General features: G+C 37.2%; 1 protein-coding gene across 10 annotated transcripts in view; it reads right to left on the bottom strand.

Moving 5' to 3' along the window:
* kiaa1109 (KIAA1109 ortholog) overlaps nucleotides 1–17,840 on the bottom strand; it is a 371,922-nt gene that overhangs the window by 127,764 nt on the left and 226,318 nt on the right. For all 10 annotated transcript variants that reach the window (XM_051928377.1, XM_051928381.1, XM_051928382.1 and 7 more), the window contains exons 40-45: nucleotides 10,885–11,037; nucleotides 9,079–9,319; nucleotides 7,726–7,874; nucleotides 5,844–6,063; nucleotides 5,578–5,733; nucleotides 301–476 (exon numbers count right to left, since the gene is read on the bottom strand). In XM_051928377.1, the coding sequence (XP_051784337.1) occupies nucleotides 301–476; nucleotides 5,578–5,733; nucleotides 5,844–6,063; nucleotides 7,726–7,874; nucleotides 9,079–9,319; nucleotides 10,885–11,037 (1,095 nt within the window). The remainder of the gene's footprint in view (nucleotides 1–300; nucleotides 477–5,577; nucleotides 5,734–5,843; nucleotides 6,064–7,725; nucleotides 7,875–9,078; nucleotides 9,320–10,884; nucleotides 11,038–17,840) is intronic.

Here is a 17,840-nt window from a genome sequence, read left to right as displayed (position 1 = left end):
TCGAGGCTGTGCTTACTTTAATAAATAATTTAGATTTACAAATATCTGAATTCATTCCAGTATATTGATGAATCACATGCTGATTACATGAACTACTGTTTTCCATTTGTTATGTAAAAGATTTAGCGGGTATTTAAGGAATGTGCAATTATGTTTAAGTATTTAGCGTACATCACAATATTTTGAAAATAAAGTCATAATTACTGGTATGTTTGTTCTGATGAGTTCCAATTATACTGTGAACATATCAACAAATAATTATCTGGAAATTAACAAACAGAATAAACAAGATAACTGTACCTGGGCATCAGCCAACTGCACAGCTGGAAGACCCTGGTTACCTTCTTCTATATCTTCAATATCATCTTGGCTTGTACTGTGCTGAGAATGAGTACCATCAAGTGTATTTTGGTCACTGGAGAGAACAGTATTGAAGTCCGAAGCAGAAGGTATAGTAGGCAGATTATATGTTACTCCTTACAATAAAATATATGAAAAAACAATTTTAAAAAAATCTGACAGTTTCTGAGCATCAGACTGAAAGGCTGCAAAGAAATTTAACATTGAAAATTAATGGATATTTAGAAAGCAGTTACCCACTTAAATAAACAAACAGATTTTCTCTAGCACTAAAATGATTAAAGTATGTCGCACCCAATAAACAGGGGCATCATGCATAACGCTGTGCGTAGAATTCACACTAAAACATGGCGTAAGGACAACAGCGGAATTGTGCGTACGCACAAAAAAAAATCCAGATGCATAAATCTGTGCGTTCACCAACTTCCACGTTCTTCCACTCCATAAATCCCTGTCAAGTTCACAAAGTTGCACAGTGCCCGAAATAAAAAAAGAAGTTGTCAGATATCAGATAGTTGCCGTGAAAAGGCGAGTCGTAGCCCACCGTCTGAGTGTCATATGAAAGCTTATTAGGGTACAGAGAAAAGAAAAAAAAATAAGGACACAGTGGTGAAAAAAGCTCGAAATGTCAACTTTAATCTCAAAATTTCCACTTTAATCACGTAGTTTATTTTGTCATTAAAGTAGAACATCAAAAACTTCATCTTAAAATCAATTAATTTACTAGTTTCTCAAAGGACAACAGCGGAAATGTGCGTACGCACAAAAAAATCCAGATGCATAAAGCTATGCGTTCGCTAACTTCCACGTTCTTCCACTCTATAAATCCCTGTCAGTGTGAAAAGTAACTCACGTGGACACGCCTGCTGTCCCACCCTGTCTCCTCCCAGAATTATGCCTCTCTTAATATGCAAATAAATATAAATAGCCCTTAAGCTCAGCGTTCTATGAAAAAAAAATGGCAAAAGCACAGGGGAAAACAGAAGAATTTCAGCGAATACCAAGTGGAGGCAAGGAAAAACGTACTATTTGTTGGTGTAAACAGTGGTATAAACAACTAAAGGAAGTTGATCGAGTGACAGAGAGTGTCAGAGAAACTTGAAAGCTCAAGTTCACAAAGTTGCACAGTGCCCGAAATAAAAAAGAAGTTGTCAGATGTCAAAGTTGCCGTGAAAAGGCGAGTCGTAGCCCACCGTCTGAGTGTCATATGAAAGCTTATTAGGGTACAGAGAAAAGAAAAAAAAAATAAGGACACAGTGGTGAAAAAAGCTCAAAATGTCAACTTTAATCTAAAAATTTCCACTTTAATCACGTAGTTTATTTTGTCATTAAAGTAGAACATCAAAAACTTCATCTTAAAATCGTTTCATTTACCAGTTTCTCAAATCCCATCGTAACTAAAGTAGCACATTAAATGCTTTGTTTTGTGTATGTTCTTCTATGTGCTATATGTGTGCGAATCACTATGTGCTTCTTAAACGGGCTTTCTCTTCCTCCGACAGGACACAGAATCCATTACATTCATGATATTACAACTCTCTGAATAATTAAAATACTGAGATGTATACTTGATATCATTTTCATGATGACAGGAATTAAAGCATGTATTAAACATGGGGACACGGTGGCGCAGTAATTGTTCATGCTTCACACAAGATGCTTGCTGTGCCGTGCGCGACCTTCGATGAAATAATTTATTGCAGCAGTGTCTCTTTCAAACGTACTAACCCCCACTTCCTGTCTTTCTGAGAATGCCGATTCTTCAAAACATTTAAGGAACATTGAAACATCTTCGTAGTTTAGTGTCGCGCCAGCCCCAGCAAGAATACAGTGGGAGGCAGGAACAATCAGTGAATGAAGCGCCAGCTCCTTGCTAGCTTGGCGACACCGTGTCCTCACATGTTTAATTATTAACAATATAAATTATTTAAATGAAGTTAAAGTTTTATCTGTATAATATAATAAACATATTTTGCTGCATTTCATCTTAAAAATGACATCGTCATCATATGTAAATACACGCTTTATAAAGTGGCTCAGGTTGTGCAATATTATAACTGTATCGCAAGTTTACAGTGAGGTAATTGTACTTATAAGTACAAACAGTTCTACAAGGAGCACTTGATGGACTGATTGAGTGTTTTTATAGTTCTTGGGATGAAACTGTTTCTGAACCGCGAGGTCCCTACAGGAATGGCTCTGAAGCGTTTGTTGTATGAGAGCAGTTCAAATAGGCAGCATGGCTGAGGCAGTGTGTGCTGATGCTGTATACTGATAATTCTTTTTCCGATCAGCTGCTGTAGATCTGTGATTCCACACTCAGATACAGTGATGTAAATACTCCGAGTGGTGCAGTGAGAGTAATATGGAAAAAAATTATCCGCTGTGGCAACCCCTAACAGGAGCAGCTGAAAGAAGAAGAAGGTGGTGCAATGAGAGTAACAACGCTAAAGCAGCTATGGTATTTGGAACACTTTGGCTATTCCGTGGACCATTATATTGTTACAGATTAATTACAATCAGATGCCTTAAACTAATAAACAATATGCAGTTAATTACAGTGTAAATGATAAAGCCGCGTCAGGGACGTGGATCTAAAAAAGAAAGGGAAACCACACATGAACAAAACCACTGCTTTGACACTGGGTGCCGCCAGTTTGCAAAACTGAGCGGAGAACTTGCATACACCAGGGTTTTAGCTAGCATGAAAATGTGAGTGGCTTTACGCCAAGTTTTATACATCGCGATTTGAGCGTGGAAACAGGAATACACAACATTTTTGTATGTACACACCGTTTATACATGAGGCCCCTGGACACTGTGCAGTATTATGATGAATTATGGGTGCAGGACAAAAGTAGGATCCTGGAACCAACTACAAACAATAACATGGTGTGATGGACCATCAGCATGGGCTAGTGTCGCTATTGGAAGGGGTTCCAGTTCATTACCCGACTAGGAGACCATGGTAGTGAGAGGGCAAAAAGACAGGCAGGATGTTCCCTGCCCTAGACAAAAGCTTAGCAGAAGATACCAATATAAAACTCCCTATGAAACCAATACCAATAAGATTCCAATATGAAACAACATATGTGGACTACATACTCCCCAGAGATGAGAGATGGCAGCATTTTTGCTCCTCAATACCCTTACAGATACAAACAGGGCATGCTAGGAAGTGTAGTTCTGTAGTGCAACCCTGTTGAGTTCTGCAGGGATTAGCAAGCCCTACTTTGTGAGACTCCTGCATTACCCAGGACTGCTTCCTGTGGGCTACTCCCTGGCACCAGAAGTAAACCTGGGTCCTGTATAAAAGGAGCCAACACTGCCTTATTCAGGCAAATTGGAATCAGGAGTGGAGGATGGACAAAGCTCGCCTGGAAGGAATGGTGGAGGTGGAAGAGACAGAGAGAGCAAGTGACTAAAGAATTGTGTTGTGCATTTGCATCTGTGGAAAAAGAAGCCTTTTTGTAAGGTACTTGGTTGCCATAAACCTTTCACTTGCACAAGGGTCTTCTGTCTGTGTTGTTGTGTCTGGGGCTTAGGGAAGAAATGGCATTTGTAGCCCATATATTTAAAAAGGAGAGTAGAAAGGTCCACATTTATTGCAAGAAACCAAGAACACCAGAACATTAGTCAAGGCAACAACAACAGTCCATTCTAGCAATTTCAATTTAAAGTGTATCACATTACAAAAGGGAAGCTGAATTTGTTTAAAATGTTAAGAAAATGTACTATTTCTGTCACTGCTAGACTGTACTTGACCCAGTAAGAGTCATTGGTCATAGCTCAGTCATCCTTCTGAAGTCTAGTAATAAAGCCTCTATATGAGGAGTACACCTGCCAGCATGGAAATATTGATAGAATTAACATATTGTTGAAGAATGACCAAGCTGGAAAGGAACTTAAAATGTCTGCGCAAAGATCTGGAAATAATGTAGGTTAGTTGTGCAAGCACACAATGTAATATTTACAAAATATAACTACCACTCGAATCATTTTTACAAATGTAAGGGGATGAGAAGTACTAGGAGGGTTCAGCTTTGGAGGCTGGTATCATTTTCCTTTCCATCAGACAGCACACTGGTATAGTATATAATTTTCAACTGTTGATGGTGATGAACAACTGAGAATAATATTTGCAGAGTTTTAACACAAGACTTAACGTATGCCCATTTAAGAAATACTTGTTCATTTAAGCTAGTCTTTAGCAGTGCATTCAAAGTCAATAGTTGTTTTGATTATTTTTTACTTTCATGTGTCTGGGTCTCATATTCTATGCCAATTTGAGAATTAATACATTGGCCTCATTCTATTTTTGCCTTCTTTTCAAGTTGTCTTCTAAGAAGGTATTCAAATTCAGGTTGTACTTACTCAAGTAGTATTTTGTCAAAAGTTCAGGTTTATGGTCATTTTTTAAGTCTAAACTATGCCATTAATTTTTTTAATTTCTTTGTTGATTCAGCATAAATTTTGTGATGCAGTGTGTATTTACTTTATGATTTTTGTATTAATTTTATAATCATGTTTTAATGTTAGATGTGATTAATCGTAATTACATACATTTATGCAATTTCTTAGTTAATTTTTTTTAATCAATTCCCAGCCCTAATATAAATATAAAATCTATCTTCTTTGTTTTAAATAAATATATGTCAATAAAATCCTGTACTATTACAGTATATTGTTTTACAATATAATAAAAAGGAAGAAAAAACACTCTTTGCAATGTACTGTACTTCTCCAAAACATTTACTGTTTTGCCAAAGTAAAGCTTTATATTTCATGGTTAGTTATTCAGAATGCCAGTCTCACCTGTTACTTGATTTCCACTGCACCTGGCTATGTGTCACTTGACCACAAGTATACACTTCTCCCAGGTCCAGCTACAGTAGATGAGTAGGTGCTGGTATCCCTGGTCCTGGTCAGCTTTTCTGGATTTATTTTTAACTATCATGGCAGTTATAGGTTTTAGATTACTCTTTTTCTGGCTCATCTGTTTTCCTTGAGTAGCCCATTCAGGACCATACATTTACAGACAAAATATGCAAGGCATATGCTGTAAGCCTATGAAAACTGCAATAAGGGAAGTTATCAAGCTGAAGAAAGAGGCTTTCACTGCAGTGTCTGGATTTGACTGACAGGTATCAAAAAGGCTGAGGCTGCTTTAGTAGTGTCTTTTTTAACTCAAACCAGAAATACAGCAAATACTTCTACCTGTTTGAAGACTGTTGTTTCCTGATTTTGGCACTGGAGACTCTTGAACCAAGCCCCCTCTGTTACCTACAGCATTTGACATCCAGTTATAAAAGCTGACTGAAGAAGGTTCAGATAAGAGTGGATGCTCAGTCAGCATATCTGGCACATTATTACCTGTGAATGAAACAAACGCATTTTGTTTGAATTGTAATATCTATACAAGATGCATTTTCAAAAAAATGCAAATTCAGTAAGCCAGGCACTGGTAAAAAGATATACTGTACCAGTTCTGGTTAGGGAACTGCTCTTCACGGTTGTGGCATTTCTCTGAGGGGTCCCATCCAATAGATTATGCAAGCTTGGAAAGCTACCAGTAAGGTAACTCAATAGACTTTCCTTTCTAGGGCTACCCTTTGGCGGCATGCCACTTCTGCTGACATGAGCAGGAGAATCTGCTGCTGTATCTCCGCTTGTATAGCTCAATGAGTGATACGGATGGATACCCTGATGGAAAGTAATTGTATTCTAGGGTTAGTGAAGGATAATGTAAAGTGCACCATTAACATTGGAATATCATTTTACTTTTCTGTAGAAATGTATAAATATAAATACATTAAGGAATGCTAATTCGTAATACACAGTTTTAAAATAAATCAAACAACTAAAAGAAAATATCTCTAATAGGCCTTCTATAACTCCAAGTGAATAGCTGAACATACTATTAACTGGGACAAAAATCTATTTACTGCAATGCCTAATCTGACAAACAAGAAATTAGAACTGTCAGACATATTCCACTTAATACCAGTAGCAATGGGTTCATGCATTACTTTAATAGTAAACTACATAGAAAACATCTGTCTGTTAGAAACAGCTGCCACTATTTTGCTGAAAAACCCACCAGCAGTATTTGCATAGTTCTCAACATAATTAATGGTTATTTATTAAAGTAATCTAATTTAGATATGAATATTCTTCAAAATTACACACCAATTTCAACAAGACTATTTGTTATCAAAGTTTTAGAGACTCTTAAAATCCCATATTTTAACTATTTTTTATGAAGCATTATCTTTATGAAAAATGTTAAACTAAACAAAAGCTACTTACAATTTTTAGAAAACCTAAAACCTAATATCAGAAAAACAGAAATTCACAAAACAAAAATCCAGAAGTGACAAGATCAAAGTCTGGACTGGGAATTGTGCTGTATACTATGTCAGATATGATTTGATCTAGTGGAAACTGTAAAGAGTAAATACGCAAGATCGAGAAATCATAGCAACATGGTCCCTGAAGGACAGCTGATCATCAATCACCACCCCAACGCTGCACACTAACTTGGCAGGTGTTACTGATAGTGAGCAAAGCTGAACAGAGATAAGGTGCTGAATATACGGATGAGCTGGGATAACAAGAAGGCCTGTCTTTGCCAGGCTGAGCTGGAAATGGTGTTCCTTCAATGAGAAACACATAGACTCTAGCTGATACTTTTGTGGTCCTCTAGAGGGAATGACAGTTATAGCTTTGTATCATCAGCATAGCACTGCTAGAACAAAAATCAAGGGACTGAAGGTTTTTGATAATACTGACCAATGATTTTTACAAAAGTCTCAAGAGTGAGGACTGTCAGGAACTGTACTTAACTCCTAACTAGACTTACCTCCTTTGCACTTATCGAATTGTTTTCATAATATGTAGAGTACTCCCTCAAAACTTTCTTACAGATAGTTATAGAGCCTATTGGTGTGACCAATTCTTTCTAAAATAGTAAAGACGTGGGTCATAACTTTTAATATATTACAACACTACTGAAAGTTTTGAGAATGAACCCACACTCTTTGATTTAACCCTTGGTTGTCACATTTCCTACTATACATAAACTGCTTACGCCAGCATTAAAATATTACAAAATAAGGTTGGTTTAAGGGTAGACAAAATCATTGTAAACTGACCATTTTTTTCCTTCAAAGTATGCATGTTTATTTTTTTCTTTCTTCTGCATAGTGTCTTTGTATGAGCTTATAAACAGAAATACCCTATATAAGAATGATTTTAAATAAATTAAATAATTGACCTCTTAGACAATTAAAAACTGGCCTATGTTGTTTATCCAAGAACCAATTAAATTTTCAGTGATGATTCGTCTAAAATATTTTATTTTACCTTTATTTTAAGGGCCGATTCATTGTGGGCATGGGACTTGGAGAGTTTTCTAATTATTTCTGATCCACTGACAGGTCCTGAAGTAACTCCTGCTGGAGGGGGGCGAGTACATGCCCCTTCTAAAAGCATTGTGTGTTCACTAACTGTTGCTAGAACAAACAAGAGAAACAGTAGTGAAGTAAACCCAAACAATAATTAAGATACATAAAAAAATCACTACAAATTTAATTTAAAAGCAGAAATTATGACAAAATGGATAAATAGATTACAGTGAATTGTACCCTTTTCAATCAAAACTCATTTTACACATGCATTAAATGAATTAAAAAGCGTACTAATCTACACAGTATGCGAGTGTTGCTTCAGGTTTTAACTATTATCACAGCTTTTTTCTTTTAGCACTTTTTTTTAATTATTCTGCAGCACAGTTCAATTTTACTGTCTTTCAAAACTGCATATGCAAGAAACCTAATCTTTATTTTGTTGTAAATGTTTATTTGATCTAGATATTCTCCACCTTGTGTAGTGGGAGTATACTCTAATGAAAAATCCATGCATGGATCTTTCTAAATTTCTCTCAATATGTGTCTTTAGTGCATTATGCATTGCAATGTAGTCATAAGATTCCAGTCTAAAACTAGAAGAATGCACATTTGCTTGATTTAATAAAAAATATCAGGATTAACATGCTTCCATCACACATAACAATAACATGAACAAATGATCTCGTTGAAGTGTGATTTCACATGAACAAAGCCACTTACACTTTTGTAATTGCCTTTGCTAATTTAAAATACAGTATAAATAAATGTGGTATTATTTTGGTTACTTTATTAAATTATAGCCAGTCTATTGAGGAGGACAACAGTATAGTTGACAACAGATCATGAATTAAATATTTTCTGTAATCAACATATTTCCATGGCCAATAGCACATGCATAGAGGTTTAGAATTACTATTATATAATGTAAATAGCAGGGACCACAATTTTCTATCATGTCACTGAGAAATAAACAAAATAAAATGTTACTAAGAACTTCTTTGTGACAAAACTAAAAACATATTTGTAAACATGCATTATTTACTTTTGTTTACTTGTGCATATTTTGGAGTCAAAATTTAATTTCAAATATATAGCTCTTACACAGAATGTATTGATAAACCAGCTTGTTTAATAAACCTTAAAAGCAGCAGTCATGTATGAGGTTAAAAACTTATATGCAGTATTGGTGTGAAACCATAAAATATTTTTCTCTTTACTATCCCAAAATGTAATAGTGAATATCATAAGGTTTCAGGTCAGATAAATGTTAATGTGACTGTACAGTCATACACAGACACAGATAACTTACCAGCATCAAATTCAAATTCTGCACCATCAGCACTTGTATCACTCTGCAGCCCTCCTCCATTATCCAGTCCCTGGGCTGACTCGCACGTCTGCTGTATCTGATTCTTAGGTTTGGGAAACTGTGTTGGTCTCAGCAATCCAACTGCTTTAAACCCTTGTGTGACTACAATGAATTTCATCCACTGTCTAGCAAGAGCAACCAAGCCTTTCTTAAGGGTAACAAGGGCTGGGAGACCATCACTCTAAAAGAAAAAAAAACTATTTTAAAGAAACTAAAAAAAATATTAAAAATGTCTGTTTTATTTATCAAATGACAAGGTTCCAGTTAAAACTGTGCTCAACAAATGTTTTAAAAAATGACCATCACCCAGGTTATTCTTCCAAAGTTAGGCAATTGCTTTTACTTTATTCCAAATGTCAGACAAAAATTAATACCGATTTGAAACAAGTAACGCTTTATGCATCCATGACGATATGTGGGTGAGCAGTGTAAAACTAAGGAAGCATACTTCAACATAAAAATTCCATTATTATTATGTGAGAAATATACACTGAAAAGCAGCTGCAGTGTTGCTTCTTTAAATGTGTGCACCATTCCTTACAATACTTTTCTCAAAAGCACGGAAGCCACTGGTCAAGGATTAAGTCTGGTAGACATGTAACAGTGTGTTACTATCTACTTCTCGAGCATGCTATATATTATCATTGTTACATTTAACGCTTTAACGTACCTGTACAACAGAAATATCAGGTTGTGTTTACATTAGCTTTTTAATTTAACATTACTGTTAAAATTGTACTATCTGTTTTGATTTTGCAAACACATTCATCATGTTTTCAGGTCACTGATAAATGAGATGTTGTGTTTATAATTGATCATAACTGCATTCCATTGTAATCCTTTTTAATGCTGATAGTTTCACTCACTCCTTTGTTTCATGTTGTAGTGGCATCTACTTGACATATGTGAATTTTCGCTTCTTCAGATTCATTTGCATGTTGTAATTTATGTGCTGCTGTTTCACTCTTGTATCTACTGCACACTTCTTTATCAGTTACTTTTGTTCTCCTTTTATGTTTTGCTGCAGCTACTCTTCACATGACATGTGCTATATAAATAAATGCTGTATAATTAAAAACTGTTTGCGAGTGTGCCACTATGGCTTTGATACTGTGATATCAGTGACTTGATCAAAAGAGGCACACAGTTTGCTGCTGGGGAGTGTGAGGTCTTAAATAATGAAAACTGCTTTCTTCTCTTTAAAATATAACAAGGATTTTTGATTTTTAAAAATCTAATGTATATTTTCCCAAGAGATTGAGACAGAGAGGGAAAACTATACGCATATCACATCTAAAAAAATAATTCCACAGAAGGAATACAGAAAGAAAAACTGAAAAATTGTGTTAGTTAGTTAAACACCCAAGAAAACAGACTTAAAGTACAAAGAAACGTCTTCTTACAGTAGAATGCAAACACAGACTTTACTCAATATTCTAAAAATTGGAATGTATCACCCTTCCATTAAATTAAAAGACATGCCTAAAAAACACCAATTACCAACAACATTTTATTAGGAAGAAAGTGTTTCTGCATCAGACAATGGCGTGCACTTCCAAAAAATTAACATACATTTTTGTTGTTGGCTGGCAGCACTTAACTCATATACTGTATATTTTGTATAAACACTTGGTGTAAAATAATGAGCAAAGATAATACTGCAGATTCCCAAACTGCCTGTTGAAGGTAAATTAATGACGTGTGCATAATAAATAGAGAGCACATCATTTGTTGTACAATACATACCATGGTAGCTTCTTCAATAACTGAGTATTCTGCATGTTGCAAATATCTATGTAGAATATTGCAAAGTAAACATGAAGGATTTTCCTGCAGACAGCGAGCTCTTTTAGTAACTCTGTTGTACTTGCTTTTCAGTGGAATATGAATGCTTTTTTTCTGAAAAGAATACACACTTATCATTTTAGTCAAGGTAAAAAGTTCTTCAAAAAAATAAATAAATAAACTTTGAAAGTACATAATATTATGCACTTAAAATCTGATCACATTAATTTTAAATATACAAAGAGTATTAATATTAAATACAAATGCATATAATATTAAATATGGCAAATATTCTTTAGGCAATTAAAAATGTAACAATATGTCAGAATATTTGAAGATATGCATTGGACCAAATACTGTTTAACTCCTAGGTTGGACTGCAAGCTGGGATGGCAGCACTCTGAAGTTTGAACTTTGCCCATGTATGCGCGATACAAATGTGGAGAAAGTTAACGAATATGAAAGTAGGAAAATTATAAAGTATAAAAAAAAGAAAATTAAAATTGCAGTAGCGCAAACAAACGGAAATTATTACTCGAAAAAGGGAAAATAATCACCACGGACCAGGTGTCATTGAAAAAAAAGCAGGACAATGCGAGGTCAGAAATAAAAGACAGAGTAGAAAATAAAGTAAAACGTCATAAAGAGGTTACAAAACAAAAGGGCCAAATACATGCAGAGCAGGTTAGAGATAATGAAAACTGGAATTCAAAAGACGCAAAAAAAAAACAAAAAACGTAGGCGCTAAACACATACAGAGCAAGATACAGAATATGAAAGCAGAAAAAAATGATAGTGTCAAAAAAAAGAAAGTAAACATCGCAGTAGCGCAAAAAAAGAGAAATTATTACTCAGAGAAATAACTAAAAGGCGAATTGAGATCGAATATATGGACACAGGTGATGTGTCAGAAGTATGTAAATATTGTAAGGCTTTGAAGTTTAGAGAATTAGTCAGAGAATTTCAAAAACGTGCTTTACCTCACATGCATTTATTGGTTACTTTGCAAAAAAAATTACTAACTGCTGATGATGTAGATTGCTTTGTCTGTGCTGAAATTCCAAACAGAGAAACCTATCCTGAATTATGGTACAAACTCATTAAACACATGTCTCACAGACCTCATTTAAAAGATTCAGCATATTGGAACTCGAAAGATTCCAAATATTGTTTTTACATAAGTTCTGAAATAAAAGTGAAACTAATGAAATAGCAACAATTCAAAGAAAAAAAAAAATCTTAAAAGTGTGTATCTGGAAAACCAAACACGGGGGTTGGCGAGCGTAGCAAGCAGGGGGCAAAGCCCTCTAGTCTTTAATATTTTAAGCAAGATTCCATTTTTATTTCCATCACTCACAGGTAGAAAATACCAAAAAAACGAAAAGGGCCTGTTGCAAAGGTTTGGGCACCCAAAACGGCATGGGAGCATGGCATCATGGATTCTATGAAATATCAGCAGATTTTACATCAAAACCCGGCTGTTTCACCAGGAAACTAAAACTGGGTCATCATTGAATCTTTCATCAGGATAACGATATGAAACACATGTCCAAATCAACCCTGCAATGTTTAACTGACCACAAAATCAAAGTTCTGCCATGGCTATCTTAGTCACCTGACCTGAAACCTATTGAAAACATGTGGAGTGAGCTGAAGAGGAGAGTACACAGGAGAAGGCCTAGGACCCTGGATGATCTGGAGAGATTATATAAAGAAGAATGGACTCAGAGGCCATGTTCTGTATTCTCCATCCTTATAAATGGTTACAACAAAAGACTCAGTGCTGTTATATTGGCAAAGGGAGGTTGTACAAAGTATTAAATGCAGGGGTGCTAACAACTGTGGCAAATGTGTTTTTGTTAAAAGTATTTATTTCTTGATGAGGACTTTGTTTTTCTTTGAATGAACCTGTTTCAATTAAAAGTCAGATGTTTCTCAATTTTTCAGTGCAAGATGATGGTTCTTCAGCAAATAGTGCTTTTTTTTCTAACCCTTCTTACTAATTTTTACAAGGGGTCCCAATAATAGTGGAGGGTACTGTAAAAATATACATCTTTTTATCAATAACACTTTAGAACATTAACAGTAACATTCCATTCCATTCCATCAGTGCCGGATTAACCAATAGGCACATGTAGCATATGCTACGGGCCCCGCAATTTCGGGGGCCCCCAAATGGTGGACCCAATATTTAATGAAAAAGTGTAGCATTGAAAAACTGGTCTTTAAAAATATTATCTTTACGTTTTTAAACTGTAAATTTCTTACACAACAAAACTTTAGGGGCCCAACACATAACATTCACATAAATATTATAAGATTCTTATTATAATCGAGAGTAAAATAATTATTTAGTCCGGTTTGAACTGTTCAGAATCTAAACTTCAGATGATGCAGACCAAAAGGGCCCCCAAATTTGAAATGTGCTACGGGCCCCCAAAGCTCTTAATCCGGCCCTGCATTCCATTGATACCACTAGGGAGGAGAGCGGTTAAAAAGAATAATAGTGACCAGGGGCCTCATGTAATAATAATAATAATAATAATAATAATAATAAATTTTATTTATATTGCGTTTATATTTAACAATCTCAAAGTGCTACAAAATAAGAGTAAATTAACAAACAAAATAATCTATAAAAATAATTTAACAAAATGTCTTTCTAAAAAGATAGGTTTTTAGGTTTCGTTTAAAAACATCAGTCGACTGTGGGGCTCTCAGGTAGTCAGGGAGAGAATTCCACAGCCTCGGCGCCACCGAAGAAAAGGCCCTATCACCCATACTGCTAAGCTTAGTTCTGGGAACTTGAAGAGTGTTAGTATGCACAGAATGGAGGGTGCGTAAGGAAGTATGAGGGATAAGGAGTTCCTGTAAATACAGGGAAGCAGATCTATAGATGCACTGATGGGTAAGGAGGGAAACCTTGTACTCTATTCTAACTGGTACAGAGAGCCAGTGGAGGGTTTTCAAGATAGGAGTGATGTGGCTATGTTTTCGCACCCTCATCAGGATCCTGGCAGCGCTATTCTGAATGTACTGGAGTCTCTGGATACTCTTGCCAGGATTCCCAATGAGGAGCGCATTACAGTAATCCAGCCTGGATGAGACAAAGGCATGGACAAGCCTCTCTGCATCTGCCAGGGTAAGTGTTGGATGAAGTTTAGCAATGTTCCTGAGATAGTAAAAAGATGACTTACAGAGATGTTTAATGTGGGTGTCAAAAGTGAGTTGAGAGTCCATTTTAACACCCAAATTGGTAACAAATGTAGAAAGAGGAATGCTTTGACCAGAGGAAGTGATACTGGTGATGGTAGAAGAACGAAGATGGTGAACGAAAAGCAGCTGTCAGGTCAAGGAGAACAAGTAAAGAAGGATAACCAGTATCTGCTGACATAAGAAGGTCATTAGTGACCCTGACCAGGGCTGTTTCGGTGCTATGGCCAGGGCGAAAACCAGACTGAAACTTTTCAAATAGGTTATTCAATTTGAGATGATCATGAAGCTGTACTGCAACTATCTTCTCCAGAACTTTAGAGAGAAATGGAAGATTAGAGATGGGTCTATAGTTAGAGAGAACTTCAGGATCCAGGGTGGGTTTTTTCAGTAGAGGTCTGATGGCAGCAGTTTTTAGTGCAGAACGAATATGGCCAGCCAAAATAGAATGGTTTATAATCCTGGTGATAAGTGGAGAAACAGCAGAAATGTTGGCCCTTAGCAAGGCTGAGGGAAAAGGGTTCAGAGAACTGGTAGACGGTTTCATTTTTCTGATGACGTCCTCCACCTCTTCCCGTGTGGCAACAGAGAAGGAGCAAAGGGGCTAGATAGTCTCAGGCAGCGGGTCGACAGTTGGGGAGAACAGAATATCCATGGTAGAGAAGTGTAAGCAAATGTTATAAACCTTTTGTTTGAAAAAATTAATATGCAAATTACACCTCTCATCAGTGGCCTCGGAATGAGCACATGAAGGAGGTTTAAGAAGATGATTTATAGTTGAAAAAAGTTTTTTAGGATCCCTGGAGCTATTTCTAATGATGGTAGAATAGAACCTGGACCGTGCAACCTTCAAAGCTTCTGCATACGCCCTCCGATGTTCCCTATAGGCCTGTCTGTGAACAGTCAACCCAGAAGTCTTGAGCAGCCGCTCAAGGACATGCCCAGCCGCCTTCATTTTTCGTAGCTCGGAGGTGTACCAAGGTGCTGAGCATGAAAATGAGACGGACCTAGATGTTAAAGGGGCATGAAAGTCCAGGAGACTGCTCAGAAACTGGTTGTAGAGATCCATGAGGTCAGCAACAGAGCTGGAACTGGTAAGGTCAGAAGAAAGAAGTTTAAGGTCCAGGGCCAAGGCATCCACATTGATGTTCTTCAAATTTCTAAAATGAATCTGTCGTTTTGCTTTGGTACGAGGGGAGAAAAAGGGCAGCTCCATTGACACTACTTGTGGTCTGAAATACCAAGTACATAAACCTGTAAATTACTAATTAAAGCAGAGTTTGAAATAACCAAGTCAAGTGTATGTCCCCTAGAATGTGTGGGGACATCAACATATTGTTGTAAGTTGAGAGAATCTAACAGCTCAAGAAAATCAACAGTGAGATAACCTTTAGGATTATCAACATGAATATTTATATCTCCCAGGATTATGATGTTAGCAGAGGTGGCACAAAGTGTTGTGAGAAGATCAGTGATTTCCGGAATAAAGGCAGAGTTGGGTTTTGGAGGTCGATAGATAAGAAGAACAGTCATGGGAAAAGGGGGCTTGCATTTAAATGCAAGACACTCGCAGGAAGATGTTACATGTAGCGAAATAGGGAACACCCCCAGGACCTGACGATAGATGATGGCTAGACCACCACCACGCCCAGTACTGCGAGCTGCCTCCAAATAACTGTAGCCAGATGGACACGCTTCATTTAAGGCAGAGTAAGCCTCTGACTGGTGCCAGGTTTCTGTCAGACACATGAAGTCAAGTCCCTTCTCCCTAATGTGTTCTTCAATCAGTGTGGATTTATTGCTGATGGACTGAGAATTAAACAGTTCAAATTTGACCAGTGATTGTGGAGTAAATCTCTGTACAGGTCTCAAAACATTAAAATCCACTCCATGCAGCTTAGAATCCACTCCACAAAATAAATCCAGCCGGGGATGTAAGGATCTCGCGGTATTTCTCACAATGGCTCGGGTGTTTCCCATGCTAGAGTGCAGAGATCTCGCGATACTTCTAGTATTGATAGTAGCTGACACAACAGTGCTCTGATGACGCATCAAACGCGCGACAAGTGACCAAAAAGATGGAATGTTGGAAGCAGAGCACTTTTGCCGATTATGGAAAATGAACTTTCGACCAGAGCCTCTATGAATGCAACGAGGACGGTGAAGAAGTCCAAGTTCTTTAATGATGGGGATGTTAATTCCAGGAGTGGTTACAGGATTTAGTCGGCGAAGTTGCAAACTGGAATAGCTGAGCACCATTCCAGCCGAAGAGGGAGAAAGGGATGCCATCCAGACAGCGCCGCAAAATCCACAACAAACAGTAAAACAGTATATCCAGACAAGAGGTGAGTAGACAACAAAAACTTGACAAAAATCCGTAGAATCCACAGCAAACGATAAAACAGTATGTCCAGGCAACAGGTGAATAGCCAACAAAAACTTGATAAAAATGCGTAGAATCCACGACAAACGATAAAACAGAGCAAGAAAATTTTCAGAAAAGTACGAGACTTACTAACACTAAAAATAAGATAGTAAATTAGCAATATTAAACTCAGACTCAGAGAATTCACAATTAAACATGGTGTATGGATAAAACTGGAAATGTGCGTACGCACAAAAAGATCCAGATGCATAAAACTGTGCAAGGTCCATGTACTTCCCCCTTTATAAATCCTTATGAACGTGAATTTTAACGCATATGCATGTGCCTACAGCCCCACCCCGACTCCTCACAGAATTTTGCATATTTGAATATGCAAATCAATATAAATAGCCCCTACTCTTTAGTATTTTGTTAAAAGACAATGGGAAAAGCATGTGAAAAGATTAAGAATTTCAGTAAATGCGAAGTGGAGGCTGTGGTACAGTGGATCCGCGGTTCAGAAAAAAGTTTCAGTTTCAATAAAGTATTAATTGGCCAGCTCATTCTGTGGGTGTGCATGCTCGCACAAGTGCGGGGAGGTGGTGGAGTAACTGGGGCGAGACACACTTGCATGTGAGGGTACAGTCTGTCTCAATTGCTTCATTGGCTTCCTGTGGTGTGTGCCTGAGACACTGCGCCCATGGAGACATACTGTATAGAACAAGCTGGCATAAGAAAAAGGGGAGAACCAAGAGAAAGAATGGAGGTTAATGAAAGGAAGAAGAGAGGCAGGAGCAATAGAGGCTGTGTTTTGAGAGAGAAACAGCTGTGCGGGAATGGAGCCCCAGGGTGTAGCACGTGGCTAGAACTCAGGATGGGGTTCAGGGAACACTCTTATTGAGCGACTTGGGAGCAGAAGTGATCATCATAATCAGGAGTGTCCTCTCGCCAGGTCGAGCCAGCGATGGGCAGAGATGGGAGGATGGCATGCTTTCGCCGGGTGGAGCCCTATGGCAGCAGTGAGTACAGAGCAGAGCGGGGTCCGGTGGCTCCCCGTGGAACACCATGGGATTGGTGTTCTTGGTTGACGTCTCTCTGTGCTGTGAGGTCCAAGTAGAATAAGCAAGTAGGACTTGGTTTTTAAAGGGAAGCACCAGGGACTGAGAATTTTAAAGGATTGCTTTTTTGCTATCTGGATTGCTTTTAACTTCGTTTTAAATGAAATATTAATTGGAACATTTTAACCGTCATTAATTAACTTTTTACTGGATTACTTATTTATTGAATTTCAGTGTTGCACTTTTTGGACAATTCGATTTTTTAATTATCTTTAATAAAA

This window comes from Erpetoichthys calabaricus, chromosome 5 (genome assembly GCF_900747795.2).
Source record: "Erpetoichthys calabaricus chromosome 5, fErpCal1.3, whole genome shotgun sequence".
Classification (NCBI taxonomy): domain Eukaryota; kingdom Metazoa; phylum Chordata; class Cladistia; order Polypteriformes; family Polypteridae; genus Erpetoichthys; species Erpetoichthys calabaricus.
Note: the sequence above shows the minus strand (reverse complement) of the source record. Positions and strands in the feature narration are given on the sequence as shown.